Source organism: Telmatherina bonti (genome assembly GCF_933228915.1).
Source record: "Telmatherina bonti genome assembly, chromosome: 18".
Taxonomy (NCBI): domain Eukaryota; kingdom Metazoa; phylum Chordata; class Actinopteri; order Atheriniformes; family Telmatherinidae; genus Telmatherina; species Telmatherina bonti.
This window is the reverse complement of record NC_136616.1, coordinates 3,876,296-3,894,354: the sequence shown is the minus strand read 5'-3', so window position 1 is coordinate 3,894,354 and position 18,059 is coordinate 3,876,296. Positions and strand designations below refer to the sequence as shown.

Sequence of the window (18,059 nt, the reverse complement as noted above, 5' to 3'; positions counted from 1 at the left end):
CAGTTTAATGTTATCTGGTCTGATGGTCTACTGGTCCCAGTTTGATGTTATCTGGTCTGATGGTCTACTGGTTCCAGTTTGATGTTATCTGGTCTGATGGTCTACTGGTCCCAGTTTGATGTTATCTGGTCTGATGGTCTACTGGTCCCAGTTTAACGTTTTCTGATCTGATGGTCTACTGGTCCCAGTTTGATGTTATCTGGTCTGATGGTCTACTGGTCCCAGTTTGATGTTATCTGGTCTGATGGTCTACTGGTCCCAGTTTAATGTTTTTTGGTCTGATGGTCTTCTGGTCCCAGTTTGATTTTATGTGGTCTGATGGTCTACTGGTCACAGTTTAACGTTTTCTGGTCTGATGGTCTACTGGTCCCCGTTAATGTTATCTGGTCTGTTGGTCTACTGGTCCCAGTTTAGTGTTATCTGGTCTGATGGTCTACTGGTCCCAGTTTAATGTTTTCTGGTCTGATGGTCTACTGGTCCCAGTTTGATGTTATCTGATCTGATGGTCTACTGGTCCCAGTTTAATTTTATCTGGTCTGATGGTTCACTGGTCCCAGTAACGTTGTCTGGTTCACTTTTCCCAGTTTAATGTTATCTGGTCTGATGGTCTACTGTTCCCCGTTAATGTTATGTTGTCTGTTGGTCTACTGGTCCCAGTTTAACGTTTTCTGGTCTGATGGTCTACTGGTCCCAGTTCTATGTTATCTGGTCTGATGGTCTACTGGTCCCAGTTTAACGTTTTCTGGTCTGATGGTCTACTGGTCCCAGTTTGATGTTATCTGGTCTGATGGTCTACTGGTTCCAGTTTGATGTTATCTGGTCTGATGGTCTACTGGTCCCAGTTTGATGTTATCTGGTCTGATGGTCTACTGGTCCCAGTTTAACGTTTTCTGATCTGATGGTCTACTGGTCCCAGTTTGATGTTATCTGGTCTGATGGTCTACTGGTCCCAGTTTGATGTCATCTGGTCTGATGGTCTACTGGTCCCAGTTTAACGTTATCTGGTCTGATGGTCTACTGGTCCCAGTTTGATGTTATCTGGTCTGATGGTCTACTGGTCCCAGTTTAACGTTTTCTGGTCTGATGGTCTACTGGTCCCAGTTTGATGTTATCTGATCTGATGGTCTACTGGTCCCAGTTTAATGTTATCTGGTCTGATGGTCTACTTGTCCCAGTTTAACGTTGTCTGGTTTGATGGTCTACTGGTCCCAGTTTGATGTTATCTGGTCTGATGGTCTACTGGTCCCAGTTTAACGTTTTCTGGTCTGATGGTCTACTTGTCCCAGTTTAACGTTGTCTGGTTTGATGGTCTACTGGTCCCAGTTTGATGTTATCTGGTCTGATGGTCTACTGGTCCCAGTTTAACGTTTTCTGGTCTGTTGGTCTACTGGTCCCAGTTTAACGTTTTCTGGTCTGATGGTCCACTGGTCCAAGTTTAATGTTATCTGGTCTGATGGTCTACTGGTCCCAGTTTAAAGTTGTCTGGTCTGATGGTCTACTGGTCCCAGTTTGATGTTATCTGGTCTGATGGTCTACTGGTCCCAGTTTGATGTTATCTGGTCTGATCGTCTACTGGTCCCAGTTTGATGTTTTCTGGTCTGATGGTCTACTGGTCCCGGTTTAATGTTATCTGGTCTGATGGTCTTCTGTTCCCAGTTTAACGTTGTCTGGTCTGATGGTCTACTGGTCCCCGTTAATGTTATCTGGTCTGTTGGTCTACTGGTCCCAGTTTAACGTTTTCTGGCCTGATGGTCTACTGGTCCCAGTTTAACGTTGTCTGGTCTGATGGTCTACTGGTCCCAGTTTAACGTTGTCTGGTCTGATGGTCTACTGGTCCCAGTTTAACCTTGTCTGGGCCGATGGTCTACTGGTCCCAGTTTGATGTTATCTGGTCTGATGGTCTACTGGTCCCAGTTTAACATTGTCTGGTTTACTGGTCCCAGTTTGATGTTATCTGGTCTGATGGTCTACTGGTCCAAGTTTAATGTTGTCTGGTCTACTGGTCCCAGTTTAACGTTTTCTGGTCTGATGGTCTACTTCTCCAAGTTTAACGTTTTCTGGTCTGATGGTCTACTGGTCCCAGTTTGATGTTATCTGGTCTGATGGTCTACTGGTCCCAGTTTGATGTTATCTGGTCTGATGGTCTACTGGTCCCAGTTTAATGTTTTCTGGTCTGATGGTCTTCTGGTCCCAGTTTGATTTTATGTGGTCTGATGGTCTACTGGTCACAGTTTAACGTTTTCTGGTCTGATGGTCTACTGGTCCCCGTTAATGTTATCTGGTCTGTTGGTCTACTGGTCCTAGTTTAACGTTTTCTGGTCTGATGGTCTACTGGTCCCAGTTTAACGTTGTCTGGTCTGATGGTCTACTGGTCCCAGTTTGATGTTATCTGGTCTGATGGTCTACTGGTTCCGGTTTAATGTTATCTGGTCTGATGGTCTTCTGTTCCCAGTTTAATGTTGTCTGGTCTGATGGTCTACCTGTCCCAGTTTAACGTTTTCTTGTCTGATGGTCTACTGGTCCCAGTTTAGTGTTATCTGGTCTGATGGTCTACTGGTCCCAGTTTAATGTTTTCTGGTCTGATGGTCTACTGGTCCCAGTTTGATGTTATCTGATCTTATGGTCTACTGGTCCCAGTTTAATTTTATCTGGTCTGATGGTTCACTGGTCCCAGTTTAACGTTGTCTGGTTCACTTTTCCCAGTTTAATGTTATCTGGTCTGATGGTCTACTGGTCCCAGTTTAACGTTTTCTGGTCTGATGGTCTACTGGTCCCAGTTTGATGTTATCTGGTCTGATGGTCTACTGGTCCCAGTTTGATGTTATCTGGTCTGATGGTCTACTTGTCCCAGTTTGATGTTATCTGGTCTGATGGTCTACTGGTCCCAGTTTAACGTTTTCTGATCTGATGGTCTACTGGTCCCAGTTTGATGTTATCTGGTCTGATGGTCTACTGGTCCCAGTTTGATGTTATCTGGTCTGATGGTCTACTGGTCCCAGTTTAACGTTATCTGGTCTGATGGTCTACTGGTCCCAGTTTGATGTTATCTGGTCTGATGGTCTACTGGTCCCAGTTTAACGTTTTCTGGTCTGATGGTCTACTGGTCCCAGTTTGATGTTATCTGATCTGATGGTCTACTGGTCCCAGTTTAATGTTATCTGGTCTGATGGTCTACTTGTCCCAGTTTAACGTTGTCTGGTCTGATGGTCTACTGGTCCCAGTTTAACGTTTTCTGGTCTGATGGTCTACTGGTCCCCGTTAATGTTATCTGGTCTGTTGGTCTACTGGTCCCAGTTTAACGTTTTCTGGTCTGATGGTCCACTGGTCCAAGTTTAATGTTATCTGGTCTGATGGTCTACTGGTCCCAGTTTAAAGTTGTCTGGTCTGATGGTCTACTGGTCCCAGTTTAACATTGTCTGGTCTGATGGTCTACTGGTCCCAGTTTAACATTGTCTGGTCTGATGGTCTACTGGTCCCAGTTTGATGTTATCTGGTCTGATGGTCTACTGGTCCCAGTTCAATGTTATCTGGTCTGATGGTCTACTTGTCCCAGTTTGATGTTATGTTGTCTGTTGGTCTACTGGTCCCAGTTTAACGTTTTCTGGTCTGATGGTCTACTGGTCCCAGTTCGATGTTATCTGGTCTGATGGTCTACTGGTCCCAGTTTAACGTTTTCTGGTCTGATGGTCTACTGGTCCCAGTTTGATGTTATCTGGTCTGATGGTCTACTGGTCCCAGTTTGATGTTATCTGGTCTGATGGTCTACTGTCCCAGTTTGATGTTATCTGGTCTGATGGTCTACTGGTCCCAGTTTAACGTTTTCTGATCTGATGGTCTACTGGTCCCAGTTTGATGTTATCTGGTCTGATGGTCTACTGGTCCCAGTTTGATGTTATCTGGTCTGATGGTCTACTGGTCCCAGTTTAACGTTATCTGGTCTGATGGTCTACTGGTCCCAGTTTGATGTTATCTGGTCTGATGGTCTACTGGTCCCAGTTTAACGTTTTCTGGTCTGATGGTCTACTGGTCCCAGTTTGATGTTATCTGATCTGATGGTCTACTGGTCCCAGTTTAATGTTATCTGGTCTGATGGTCTACTGGTCCCAGTTTAACGTTGTCTGGTTTGATGGTCTACTGGTCCCCGTTAATGTTATCTGGTCTGTTGGTCTACTGGTCCCAGTTTAACGTTTTCTGGTCTGATGGTCCACTGGTCCAAGTTTAATGTTATCTGGTCTGATGGTCTACTGGTCCCAGTTTAAAGTTGTCTGGTCTGATGGTCTACTGGTCCCAGTTTAACGTTGTCTGGTCTGATGGTCCACTGGTCCCAGTTTAACATTGTCTGGTCTGATGGTCTACTGGTCCCAGTTTAACATTGTCTGGTCTGATGGTCTACTGGTCCCAGTTTGATGTTATCTGGTCTGATGGTCTACTGGTCCCAGTTCAATGTTATCTGGTCTGATGGTCTACTGGTCCCAGTTTGATGTTATCTGGTCTGATGGTCTACTGGTCCCAGTTTGATGTTATCTGGTCTGATGGTCTACTGGTCCCAGTTTAACGTTATCTGGTCTGATGGTCTACTGGTCCCAGTTTGATGTTATCTGGTCTGATGGTCTACTGGTCCCAGTTTAACATTGTCTGGTTTGATGGTCTACTGGTCCCAGTTTGATGTTATCTGGTCTGATGGTCTACTGGTCCCAGTTTAACGTTTTCTGGTCTGATGGTCTACTGGTCCCAGTTTGATGTTATCTGGTCTGATGGTCTACTTGTCCCAGTTTGATGTTATGTTGTCTGTTGGTCTACTGGTCCCAGTTTAACATTTTCTGGTCTGATGGTCTACTGGTCCCAGTTCGATGTTATCTGGTCTGATGGTCTACTGGTCCCAGTTTGATGTTATCTGGTCTGATGGTCTACTGGTCCCAGTTTGATGTTATCTGGTCTGATGGTCTACTTGTCCCAGTTTGATGTTATCTGGTCTGATGGTCTACTGGTCCCAGTTTAACGTTTTCTGATCTGATGGTCTACTGGTCCCAGTTTGATGTTATCTGGTCTGATGGTCTACTGGTCCCAGTTTGATGTTATCTGGTCTGATGGTCTACTGGTCCCAGTTTAACGTTATCTGGTCTGATGGTCTACTGGTCCCAGTTTGATGTTATCTGGTCTGATGGTCTACTGGTCCCAGTTTAACGTTTTCTGGTCTGATGGTCTACTGGTCCCAGTTTGATGTTATCTGATCTGATGGTCTACTGGTCCCAGTTTAATGTTATCTGGTCTGATGGTCCACTTGTCCCAGTTTAACGTTGTCTGGTCTGATGGTCTACTGGTCCCAGTTTAACGTTTTCTGGTCTGATGGTCTACTGGTCCCCGTTAATGTTATCTGGTCTGTTGGTCTACTGGTCCCAGTTTAACGTTTTCTGGTCTGATGGTCCACTGGTCCAAGTTTAATGTTATCTGGTCTGATGGTCTACTGGTCCCAGTTTAAAGTTGTCTGGTCTGATGGTCTACTGGTCTCAGTTTAACGTTGTCTGGTCTGATGGTCCACTGGTCCCAGTTTAACATTGTCTGGTCTGATGGTCTACTGGTCCCAGTTTAACATTGTCTGGTCTGATGGTCTACTGGTCCCAGTTCAATGTTATCTGGTCTGATGGTCTACTTGTCCCAGTTTGATGTTATGTTGTCTGTTGGTCTACTGGTCCCAGTTTAACGTTTTCTGGTCTGATGGTCTACTGGTCCCAGTTCGATGTTATCTGGTCTGATGGTCTACTGGTCCCAGTTTAACGTTTTCTGGTCTGATGGTCTACTGGTCCCAGTTTGATGTTATCTGGTCTGATGGTCTACTGGTCCCAGTTTGATGTTATCTGGTCTGATGGTCTACTGTCCCAGTTTGATGTTATCTGGTCTGATGGTCTACTGGTCCCAGTTTAACGTTTTCTGATCTGATGGTCTACTGGTCCCAGTTTGATGTTATCTGGTCTGATGGTCTACTGGTCCCAGTTTGATGTTATCTGGTCTGATGGTCTACTGGTCCCAGTTTAACGTTATCTGGTCTGATGGTCTACTGGTCCCAGTTTGATGTTATCTGGTCTGATGGTCTACTGGTCCCAGTTTAACGTTTTCTGGTCTGATGGTCTACTGGTCCCAGTTTGATGTTTTCTGATCTGATGGTCTACTGGTCCCAGTTTAATGTTATCTGGTCTGATGGTCTACTGGTCCCAGTTTAACGTTGTCTGGTTTGATGGTCTACTGGTCCCAGTTTGATAGTATCTGGTCTGATGGTCTACTGGTCCCAGTTTAACGTTTTCTGGTCTGATGGTCTACTGGTCCCCGTTAATGTTATCTGGTCTGTTGGTCTACTGGTCCCAGTTTAACGTTTTCTGGTCTGATGGTCCACTGGTCCAAGTTTAATGTTATCTGGTCTGATGGTCTACTGGTCCCAGTTTAAAGTTGTCTGGTCTGATGGTCTACTGGTCCCAGTTTAACGTTGTCTGGTCTGATGGTCCACTGGTCCCAGTTTAACATTGTCTGGTCTGATGGTCTACTGGTCCCAGTTTAACATTGTCTGGTCTGATGGTCTACTGGTCCCAGTTTGATGTTATCTGGTCTGATGGTCTACTGGTCCCAGTTCAATGTTATCTGGTCTGATGGTCCACTGGTCCCAGTTTAACATTGTCTGGTCTGATGGTTTACCTCTCCCAGTTTAATGTTTTCTCGTCTGATGGTCTACTGGTCCCAGTTTGATGTTATCTGGTCTGATGGTCTACTGGTCCCAGTTTAATGTTATCTGGTCTGATGGTCTACTGGTCCCAGTTTAATGTTATCTGGTCTGATGGTTCACTGGTCCCAGTTTAATGTTGTATGGTTCACTTGTCCCAGTTTAATGTTTTCTGGTCTGATGGTCTACTGGTCCACGTTAATGTTATCTTGTCTGTTGGTCTACTGGTCCCAGTTTAACGTTTTCTGGTCTGATGGTCTACTGGTCCCAGTTCGATGTTATCTGGTCTGATGGTCTACTGGTCCCAGTTTAACGTTTTCTGGTCTGATGGTCTACTGGTCCCAGTTTGATGTTATCTGGTCTGATGGTCTACTGGTTCCAGTTTGATGTTATCTGGTCTGATGGTCTACTGGTCCCAGTTTGATGTTATCTGGTCTGATGGTCTACTGGTCCCAGTTTGATGTTATCTGGTCTGATGGTCTACTGGTCCCAGTTTAATGTTATCTGGTCTGATGGTCTACTGGTCCCAGTTTGATGTTTTCTGGTCTGATGGTCTACTGGTCCCAGTTTGATGTTATCTGGTCTGATGGTCTACTGGTCCCAGTTTAACGTTATCTGGTCTGATGGTCTACTGGTCCCAGTTTGATGTTATCTGGTCTGATGGTCTACTGGTCCCAGTTTAACGTTTTCTGGTCTGATGGTCTACTGGTCCCAGTTTGATGTTATCTGGTCTGATGGTCTACTGGTCCCAGTTTAATGTTATCTGGTCTGATGGTCTACTTGTCCCAGTTTAACGTTGTCTGGTTTGATGGTATACTGGTCCCAATTTGATGTCATCTGGTCTGATGGTCTACTGGTCCCAGTTTAACGTTTTCTGGTCTGATGGTCCACTGGTCCAAGTTTAATGTTATCTGGTCTGATGGTCTACTGGTCCCAGTTTAAAGTTGTCTGGTCTGATGGTCTACTGGTCCCAGTTTAACGTTGTCTGGTCTGATGGTCCACTGGTCCCAGTTTAACATTGTCTGGTCTGATGGTCTACTGGTCCCAGTTTAACATTGTCTGGTCTGATGGTCTACTGGTCCCAGTTTAACATGACGCTATGCCTGTTGCTAACATAGATGCTAACATACCGCATATGCTAACACCGGCTGTCATGGTGACTTACCTCTCCAGGTGTGTTTTAAGCAGTATGAACATGGATGTGGCAGATCCACATTCCTGGGTTTGTTTTTGTTTTTACGAAAGCCGTTCAGGAGATCAGAAAGGAAACATTTAAAAAATAAAACAAGTTTCAAATCACGAGTCTGAAATCGCTTAATGTGTGCCTGAATTAGACTCTAGCCACCGTCTCTGGGTACAGCAGGGTTTTAAACAAAGTTATTACCAAAATGTGATGAAATAGATCCCAAACAGTACGCATCGGATATGATACAAAGATATGCTTCTATTTCTTCTTTTATGTTTTAAAGGATGAGAAATGACTTGTTTTTAAACGTCAATTTTTCTCAACAACTCTCTTTTCCAGGTCTTAGCCTGTTAGAGGGTCAGTCTCGTCCAATTACGTGGGACCAGCTCCAGATTGTTGATAACGACAACCTGAATGGCGTTCGTATGATCACAGTTGATGGTCTGCAGCATGGACGGCTAACCGTAAGAGGTATTGACATTATGCCAAACCAAAACCTCATATTTCACCAGTTGTATCTGGACACTAAGATGCTTCCATGCCCGAGAGGTAGACTAAATCCTGGCTTTTTCATGTCACAGGTTTTTGATTTATATTGTCCTGCTCAGAGAAAGAAAATTACTCCAGAATGAGTAGAAATATTGTATGATCAAAGAGTTTAAAATTCATTGTTTCCTTTGCAAGTAACCTTGTCACAGAGCTAGTTAAATAGCAGGCTAGCTTCAGGGAAATGGTCCGTAAAGTGTTATTTGCACCCTTCCCTATATTCTACTGCAGCTAGCCAGAAACAGTGTCATTGTAAGTCCCTGCATGATGGTTTGTGGTGCAATTACGCAGCTAAAGTAGGAAAACTATGATTCAGCTACTGACTGCTCTCCTCTTCCAAGTACCTCGTCTGGCTGCCAGTAGCAGAGGTAGACTTTTAAACAATGGGGGTGGACTGGAGATACCAATGGAAATCACTGCAGAACCTTTGGTTCTTAGGAAAGATACAGATTTCTGTCCATGTCAGTCAGAGTCTGAAGTCACTGATATTCTGCCTGGAACTAAAAACCAGGCCTGTCATCAGGCAGAGAGTCAAACATCTGAACAATCTCATGAACTGGAAAAAAACTGCAAGATGTCTGGAAAACCTGAAGTGGAGACCCAGGTTCAGAAATCCCTTCTGGGGTTTCTTCAGAACCAGATCCACCTGAACCACCTTCACCAGATCCACCTGAACCATCTCTAGCAGATCCACCTGAACCATCTCCAGCGGATCAATCTGAGCCATCTCCAGCAGATCCGTCTGAACCATCTCTTGCAGATCCGTCTGAACCATCTCCAACGTGATGGACTGGTTGCTTGTCCAGGTGTATCCCGTGATGGACTGGTTGCTTGTCCAGGTGTGTCCCGTGATGGACTGGTTGCTTGTCCAGGTGTATCCCGTGATGGACTGGTTGCTTGTCCAGGTGTATCCCGTGATGGACTGGTGACTTGTCCAGGTGTATCCCGTGATGGACTGGTGACTTGTCCAGGTGTATCCCGTGATGGACTGGTGACCTGTCCAGGTGTATCCCGTGATGGACTGGTGACTTGTCTAGGTGTGTCCCGTGATGGACTGGTGACTTGTCTAGGTGTGTCCCGTGATGGACTGGTGACTTGTCTAGGTGTGTCCCGTGATGGACTGGTGACTTGTCTAGGTGTGTCCCGTGATGGACTGGTGACTTGTCTAGGTGTGTCCCGTGATGGACTGGTGACTTGTCCAGGTGTATCCCGTGATGGACTGGTGACTTGTCCAGGTGTATCCCGTGATGGACTGGTGACTTGTCCAGGTGTGTCCCGTGATGGACTGGTGACTTGTCTAGGTGTGTCCCGTGATGGACTGGTGACTTGTCTAGGTGTGTCCTGTGATGGACTGGTGACTTGTCCAGGTGTGTCCCGTGATAGACTGGTGACTTGTCCAGGTGTATCCCGTGATGGACTGGTGACTTGTCTAGGTGTATGCCGTGATGGACTGGTTGCTTGTCCAGGTGTATCCCGTGATGGACTGGTGACTTGTCTAGGTGTATCCCGTGATGGACTGGTTGCTTGTCCAGGTGTGTCCCGTGATGGACTGGTGACTTGTCCAGGTGTGTCCCGTGATGGACTGGTGACTTGTCTAGGTGTGTCCCGTGACGGACTGGTGACTTGTCCAGGTGTGTCCCGTGATGGACTGGTGACTTGTCCAGGTGTGTCCCGTGATGGACTGGTGACTTGTCCAGGTGTGTCCCGTGATGGACTGGTGACTTGTCTAGGTGTATCCCGTGATGGACTGGTGACCTGTCCAGGTGTATCCCGTGATGGACTGGTGACCTGTCCAGGTGTATCCCGTGATGGACTGGTGACTTGTCTAGGTGTGTCCCGTGATGGACTGGTGACTTGTCTAGGTGTGTCCCGTGATGGACTGGTGACTTGTCTAGGTGTGTCCTGTGATGGACTGGTGACTTGTCCAGGTGTGTCCAGTGATGGACTGGTGACTTGTCTAGGTGTGTCCTGTGATGGACTGGTGACTTGTCCAGGTGTGTCCCGTGATAGACTGGTGACTTGTCCAGGTGTATCCCGTGATGGACTGGTGACTTGTCTAGGTGTATGCCGTGATGGACTGGTTGCTTGTCCAGGTGTATCCCGTGATGGACTGGTGACTTGTCTAGGTGTATCCCGTGATGGACTGGTTGCTTGTCCAGGTGTGTCCCGTGATGGACTGGTGACTTGTCCAGGTGTGTCCCGTGATGGACTGGTGACTTGTCTAGGTGTGTCCCGTGATGGACTGGTGACTTGTCCAGGTGTGTCCCGTGATGGACTGGTGACTTGTCCAGGTGTGTCCCGTGATGGACTGGTGACTTGTCTAGGTGTGTCCCGTGATGGACTGGTGACTTGTCCAGGTGTGTCCCGTGATGGACTGGTGACTTGTCTAGGTGTGTCCCGTGATGGACTGGTGACTTGTCCAGGTGTATCCCGTGATGGACTGGTGACTTGTCCAGGTGTATCCCGTGATGGACTGGTGACTTGTCCAGGTGTATCCCGTGATGGACTGGTGACTTGTCCAGGTGTATCCCGTCATGGACTGGTGACCTGTCCAGGTGTATCCCGTGATGGACTGGTGACTTGTCCAGGTGTATCCTGTGATGGACTGGTGACCTGTCCAGGTGTGTCCCGTGATGGACTGGTGACTTGTCTAGGTGTATGCCGTGATGGACTGGTGACTTGTCCAGGTGTATCCCGTGATGGACTGGTTGCTTGTCGAGGTGTGTCCCATGATGGACTGGTGACTTGTCCAGGTGTGTCCCGTGATGGACTGGTGACTTGTCTAGGTGTGTCCCGTGATGGACTGGTGACTTGTCCAGGTGTGTCCCGTGATGGACTGGTGACTTGTCCAGGTGTGTCCCGTGATGGACTGGTGACTTGTCTAGGTGTGTCCCGTGATGGACTGGTGACTTGTCTAGGTGTGTCCCGTGATGGACTGGTTGCTTGTCCAGGTGTGTCCCGTGATGGACTGGTGACTTGTCCAGGTGTATCCCGTGATGGACTGGTGACTTGTCTAGGTGTATGCCGTGATGGACTGGTTGCTTGTCGAGGTGTGTCCCATGATGGACTGGTGACTTGTCCAGGTGTGTCCCGTGATGGACTGGTGACTTGTCTAGGTGTGTCCCGTGATGGACTGGTGACTTGTCCAGGTGTGTCCCGTGATGGACTGGTGACTTGTCCAGGTGTGTCCCGTGATGGACTGGTGACTTGTCCATGTGTGTCCCGTGATGGACTGGTGACTTGTCTAGGTGTGTCCCGTGATGGACTGGTGACTTGTCCAGGTGTGTCCCGTGATGGACTGGTGACTTGTCTAGGTGTGTCCCGTGATGGACTGGTGACTTGTCCAGGTGTATCCTGTGATGGACTGGTGACTTGTCCAGGTGTATCCCGTGATGGACTGGTGACTTGTCCAGGTGTATCCCGTGATGGACTGGTGACCTGTCCAGGTGTGTCCCGTGATGGACTGGTGACTTGTCCAGGTGTATCCCGTGATGGACTGGTGACTTGTCCAGGTGTGTCCCGTGATGGACTGGTGACCTGTCCAGGTGTGTCCCGTGATGGACTGGTGACTTGTCCAGGTGTATCCCGTGATGGACTGGTGACCTGTCCAGGTGTGTCCCGTGATGGACTGGTGACTTGTCCAGGTGTATCCCGTGATGGACTGGTGACTTGTCCAGGTGTATCCCGTGATGGACTGCTTCACTAAACTCCCTTGTTCTTTTTTCTTTATTTCTTTGTTTGTCACTGACTCTAGGAGGAAAAGGCTTTATGCTCACCGTCAGTGACATAAAAGCAGGGGTAGTTCGTTATCACCATGACGACAGTGACTCTACTAAGGACTTCATCATCTTTCGCATCACTGACGGCCACCATCAGACTCGACACAAATTTCCCATCAAGATCCTCCCTAAAGATGACAGCCCTCCTTTTCTGATCACCAACATGCTGCTGGAGGTCCCTGAGGGCCACACGGCTCTGCTGAGGGGCTCCACCCTCCAGGCTTCAGACATGGACTCCAGTGATGACTACATCCTCTTTAACATTACACGTCTCCCACAGGCTGGAGAGGTGATGAAAATCCCTGGACCAGGACTGATGGGTATGAGAGACTTCTTCTTTTTCTTTTTGTCTCATCACACTAATAATGTGGCTGTGTTTTGTTGGTTTTACTTCAGGCTACCCAGTCACACACTTTCTCCAGAGGGACCTTTCTCAGTCCAAAGTTTATTATCGCCACCTTGGGAATGAAGTCTTTGATGATTTCTTTGAGGTGGTGCTGTCTGACTTCCACGATCCACCCAACCTGTCAGAACCTCAGGTAACTCTAACACACCTTTAAACACTTATCTTCATTTCTGGTTGTTCATTCCAGACCATAGCAAGTCATTACCTAAAATTTGACCCAGTGCCCTCTAAAGACACAGTTCCTAAACTGTAGACACATCTGGGCCGAGTGTGGGCTTCTTTTGGCTCAGTGTTGTGAGGGTCAGATGCAGGGCTCCAGTCTCAGGACTGGTATATACTTGCTGTTAATGTAAATTTTATGGCTGCCACTGTTGTGGAGTATTTATACTATCTTGATGCTCCAGAGAGGAGACAGCAGCCGATGGCAAAAGGGACTACATTTATTACACTGATTAACATAGCTGCAGTGTAGGACAGGGGAGGCCTCTCTTCAGAAGAAGCCCATTGCTTATATTAGTCCATCTCTGCAGTCCAAGCTGACTGCTGTTGACTGCTGTTGTTGATAGAGTAGCCATGTTACTGCAACAAAAATCATTGTTTACCTGGTGCAGAAGTTGATCTTGATCAAATCTAACTTCCACACCACCAGTTTGATTGACACGTAGGCCATTTATGTTAATGAAAGGTAATGCATTGTGTGCATGAATTGTAGTATTTACTTCAATGCTAGTGGCACTCATAAGAACACGAAAACGTGGTCTGAGGTAAGCACAATGGTGAAAAGCTTTGAAGAACGCATTGACCTTGTCAGACCTTGTTCTCAACCACCGGCATCTTTTTTTCCTCCCTGTTACAGAGACAAACACTGGTGCGTAAATGGATGGCAACAGATTGGGAGCAGAAACTTGCCAAATGCAACGTAACTGTCAGATAGGTCTCCTACTATTTCAGAGTCCCAGAACTGTGTGCTGTCTCTAGTGGTTATCCCTGGAACTGAATTTGTTTTACTTTGGTTGGGGCATCACCTTCAACTGAAAGGTGCCTGGTGGGAGGCTTAACTCTGGGATGTTAAAGAAGTGGCAAGAAAAAGAAGTCTTTGTCTCTCTGCCGAGACTGTTGACTCCACAATCTGACTCAGGATATGGATGGATAGATTGATGGAAGGAGGGATGGATGTAGGGCTGCAACGATTAGTCGGGTAACTCGATTACAAAAATTGATCGAGGCAAATAAAATGCCTCGAGGCGTCGTTTAATTAATATCACGTGGTGATGTATTTTAATTTATGCATCATGGCGGCATTCTCAGACCACTGTGCTGTTCGGAGGGACTACATCACTGCTTCAGTAAATATATAAAATCTTTAGACATTTATAAAATATATAAAAACAGAACCTGTGGCCTACGGTGTGTCTGTACAGTATGACTGTTTCACCCGGACTGATGACAGACATTTCCACCAGCAGCAGCGGCTGGTAAAATGTAGAGAGTTCTAACCTGTGATATCAGTCAGCAGTGATGAGGCATGGCGAGGTGTCGGCTGCTAACGCACGCTAACCGTCTGGTAATCCGTCCCTCATCTGTCTCTCCTGCACACACGCAGAGTCAAAGCGCATGTTTTAGGCAGCGTGTGGCGGAGCCTCTGTTCCTGCAGCAAACTTTTATTCCGGATTAAACAGACACACTTTTAACAGGCGTGTCGTCCACCAAGACATCGGCTAGTTCTTACTGTGGACATGTTTACAAGTCACTCCTTCTTTCTACGGGAATTCTTCTTTTTATTCTTTTAAAAGGCAGAAATTCACGACCGGTTGAGAAGTTTTTCTCCACACATTGAGCACAAACACGTCGGCACATTTTAAAATATGATACTTTTAAAACATTTGAAAAATATAACATTTTGAAACATTTTCCTCCTGCATTAGGTAGTAACAACACATGCAACAGCTTCACAAATACACATTTATAGATATATTTTGGTTGAGTTTCTAGTATTTGTTTTACAAATTATGATAATAAAAAAAATCGTGAGAGTACTCGATTACTTGAAGAAATAATCGACAGAGTACTCGATTACAAAAGTACTGGATTGTTGCAGCTCTAGATGGATGGATGGATGGATAGATCATCAGGTTATAGTATCCCTATGGGTGTTTACGTAGCAGGCATGCTCACTTTCTGCTTTAGGCCAAGGATAAATCCATTGATTTTTATCTTTTTCCTTTAAGAAAAATGGTAACCTGATGGAAATTAGCCTTTGGATGCAGCAGGTCCAGGCCAGGTATTTGGCCTGTCATCTAGACCATAGTGATACTGTACCAATCAGTCAAAATGTTTCTGTTTATTAATCTATCCATCCATTTTCTTAACCGCTTCTTCCAATAATGGTCACAGGCAGCTGGAGTATCCAAGCAATCATCAGACACAGGTAGACCTGGACCGGTCACCAGTCTATTTATTAACAATTTCAGTTATGTGTATTCATATATTAGGTGGTGATGGTTCATGTTGAACCTGTTCCTGACCAACCACCAAAGGAGGTTCCTGGTTCTAGTCGATGTCTTGTGGTGAAAGAGACTGAGGTGGTCCATATCACTCGACAGCAGCTTCACTTTGTTGACCAGGAGTCACCAGACAGCGAGCTAACTTTCACAGTTACAACTCCACCTTTCTCCACTGGTACTCACGGGTGAGTTTATAAACCTCCACCTCCACACCCTAACAAAGCATCCTTTTTTTAAAAGTGTGTTTTCTTACTGGCCAGCAGTTTGGATGCAGGACGGTTATTCCTGGTCGACAGCATACCCAGATTCGTTAAAGACTCCAACGCACCAGTGCTGAGGCTCTTCACGCAAGTAAATCTCCTATTTTCCAGTTAGAAATGTTGTAATTACACAGCCTGTCTGCTTCTTACCAAACCAGTTTTTTCTCTTCTGCTTTGCTTAGCATGCAGTAAACTTCTTGAAAGTAGCATACATGCCTCCAATCCTGGACATCGGTCCTTACCCTCGGTATATCCAGTTTGTTTTCTCTGTCTCCAACCGGTTGGGGAAAACAGTGTCTGGAATCTGCTTTAACATCACCGTGATGCCAGTGGACAACCAGCCTCCACAGGTGGATCTTATCTTCATTCCTGTTAAAGTCCTTGTGTGCAGATACAGAAAGGTGACATGCACTTTGTTCCAGGTTATCACCAACCTCTTGATGGTAGACGAGGGAGGGGAGCGCTGGCTGGGCCCTGAACACATTCTGCTGTCAGATGTGGACTCACGAGAAGAAGTCTTGCAGGTGGAGCTTCAGAAGGAACCCGAGCATGGTGCCCTGAGGCTTGCTGGCCTTCCACTTAAACCAGGACAGACCCTGACTCTGCAAGACCTGAAAAGCCTTAAAGTTAGGTCAGACACCCCACATTTACTGGTTTGAGCTCAGACCTGAAGAATCTACCCAGACAGGTGTTTCTAGTCTTTCAGTAGGTTTAATTTAGTCCATTTTCTGTTTGCTACTTGGAAGACAGTTTTCACTGCAATAATGGGAGACTAAAACAACTACTTTACATCAAAAGATCCACCTCTTCACCGGCTTTCTAACACAGATATCCAACCAACCAATCAGACGGCAGCGTGTAGACCTGCTGAAGTTCCATTTGAGCATGAAGAACAGACATTTTCAGGTTGCTGGTCTGAGTATTTACTGGGATTTTCAACCACAACCATCTCCAGGGTTTCCAGGGGTCTGAAGAAGAGAAAACATCCAGCAGCAGCAGGTATCTGGACCAGAACCAGCAGAAGAACCACCAGAACTGGGTTCCCTCCTGTCAGTAAGAACAGGAAACTGAGGCTACAATTCACACAGACTCACCAGAACTGGACAATAGAAGATGGAGAAACGTTGCTGGTCTGATGAGTCTCCAGTTCAGCTCCACATTCACATGGTAGGATCAGAATCTGCTGGAAACATCATGACAACATGGATCCATCCTGCTTCTGGTTCCACTTTGGTCCCTTAGTCCCACGAGGACCTGGTTTAACCTCCACAGCCTACCTGAGTCCTGCTGCTGACCATGTCCATCCCTTTCTGAGCACAGTGGAGCATCTTCTGATGGAAACTTCAAGCAGGATGATGCACCATGTCACAAAGCTAAAATCATCTCCACCATGACAATGACTTCACTGTCCTACAACGGCCTCCACAGTCACCAGATCTACATCCAGCAGAGCAGCTTTGGGATGGAACGGGAGATTCTCATGGTGATGAGGTGGAACGGGAGATTCTCATGGTGATGAGGTGGAACGGGAGATTCTCATGGTGATGAGGTGGAACGGGAGATTCTCATGGTGATGAGGTGGAACGGGAGATTCTCATGGTGATGAGGTGGAACGGGAGATTCTCATGGTGATGAGGTGGAACGGGAGATTCTCATTGTGATGAGGTGGAATGGGAGATTCTCATGGTGATGTGGTGAAACAGGAGATTCTCATCATGATGTGGTGGAACGGGAGATTCTCATGGTGATGAGGTGGAACGGGAGATTCTCATGGTGATGAGGTGGAACGGGAGATTCTCATGGTGATGAGGTGGAACGGGAGATTCTCATGGTGATGAGGTGGAACGGGAGATTCTCATGGTGATGAGGTGGAACGGGAGATTCTCATGGTGATGAGGTGGAACGGGAGATTCTCATTGTGATGAGGTGGAATGGGAGATTCTCATGGTGATGTGGTGAAACAGGAGATTCTCATCATGATGTGGTGGAACGGGAGATTCTCATGGTGATGAGGTGGAACGGGAGATTCTCATGTTGATGAGGTGGAACAGGAGATTCTCATCATGATGTGGTGGAACGGGAGATTCTCATGGTGATGAGGTGGAACGGGAGATTCTCATGGTGATGAGGTGGAACGGGAGATTCTCATGGTGATGAGGTGGAATGGGAGATTCTCATGGTGATGTGGTGGAACAGGAGATTCTCATCATGATGTGGTGGAACGGGAGATTCTCATTGTGATGAGGTGGAACGGGAGATTCTCATGGTGATGAGGTGGAACGGGAGATTCTCATGGTGATGAGGTGGAACGGGAGATTCTCATCATGATGAGGTGGAATGGGAGATTCTCATGGTGATGTGGTGGAACAGGAGATTCTCATCATGATGAGGTGGAACGGGAGATTCTCATGGTGATGAGGTGGAACGGGAGATTCTCATGGTGATGAAGTGGAACAAGAGATTCTCATGGTGCTGAGATGGAACGGGAGATTCTCATCATGATGAGGTGGAACGGGAGATTCTCATCATGATGAGGTGGAACGGGAGATTCTCATGGTGATGAGGTGGAACGGGAGATTCTCATCATGATATGGAGGAACGGGATATTCTCATGGTTATAAGGTGGAACGGGAGATTCTCATGGTTATAAGGTGGAACGGGAGATTCTC

The 18,059-nt window shown here is 46.6% G+C and overlaps 1 protein-coding gene across 1 annotated transcript in view; it reads left to right on the top strand.

Annotated features, from left to right (window-relative positions):
• Positions 1-18,059, top strand: part of frem1a (Fras1 related extracellular matrix 1a) — a gene marked incomplete at both ends in the record, with an annotated part of 264,812 nt that overhangs the window by 168,635 nt on the left and 78,118 nt on the right. Inside the window, 7 exons of the mRNA XM_079257498.1 lie at positions 8,235-8,366; positions 12,196-12,540; positions 12,617-12,759; positions 15,119-15,315; positions 15,391-15,481; positions 15,573-15,740; positions 15,813-16,021. Of these exons, the coding sequence (XP_079113624.1) occupies positions 8,235-8,366; positions 12,196-12,540; positions 12,617-12,759; positions 15,119-15,315; positions 15,391-15,481; positions 15,573-15,740; positions 15,813-16,021 (1,285 nt within the window). The remainder of the gene's footprint in view (positions 1-8,234; positions 8,367-12,195; positions 12,541-12,616; positions 12,760-15,118; positions 15,316-15,390; positions 15,482-15,572; positions 15,741-15,812; positions 16,022-18,059) is intronic.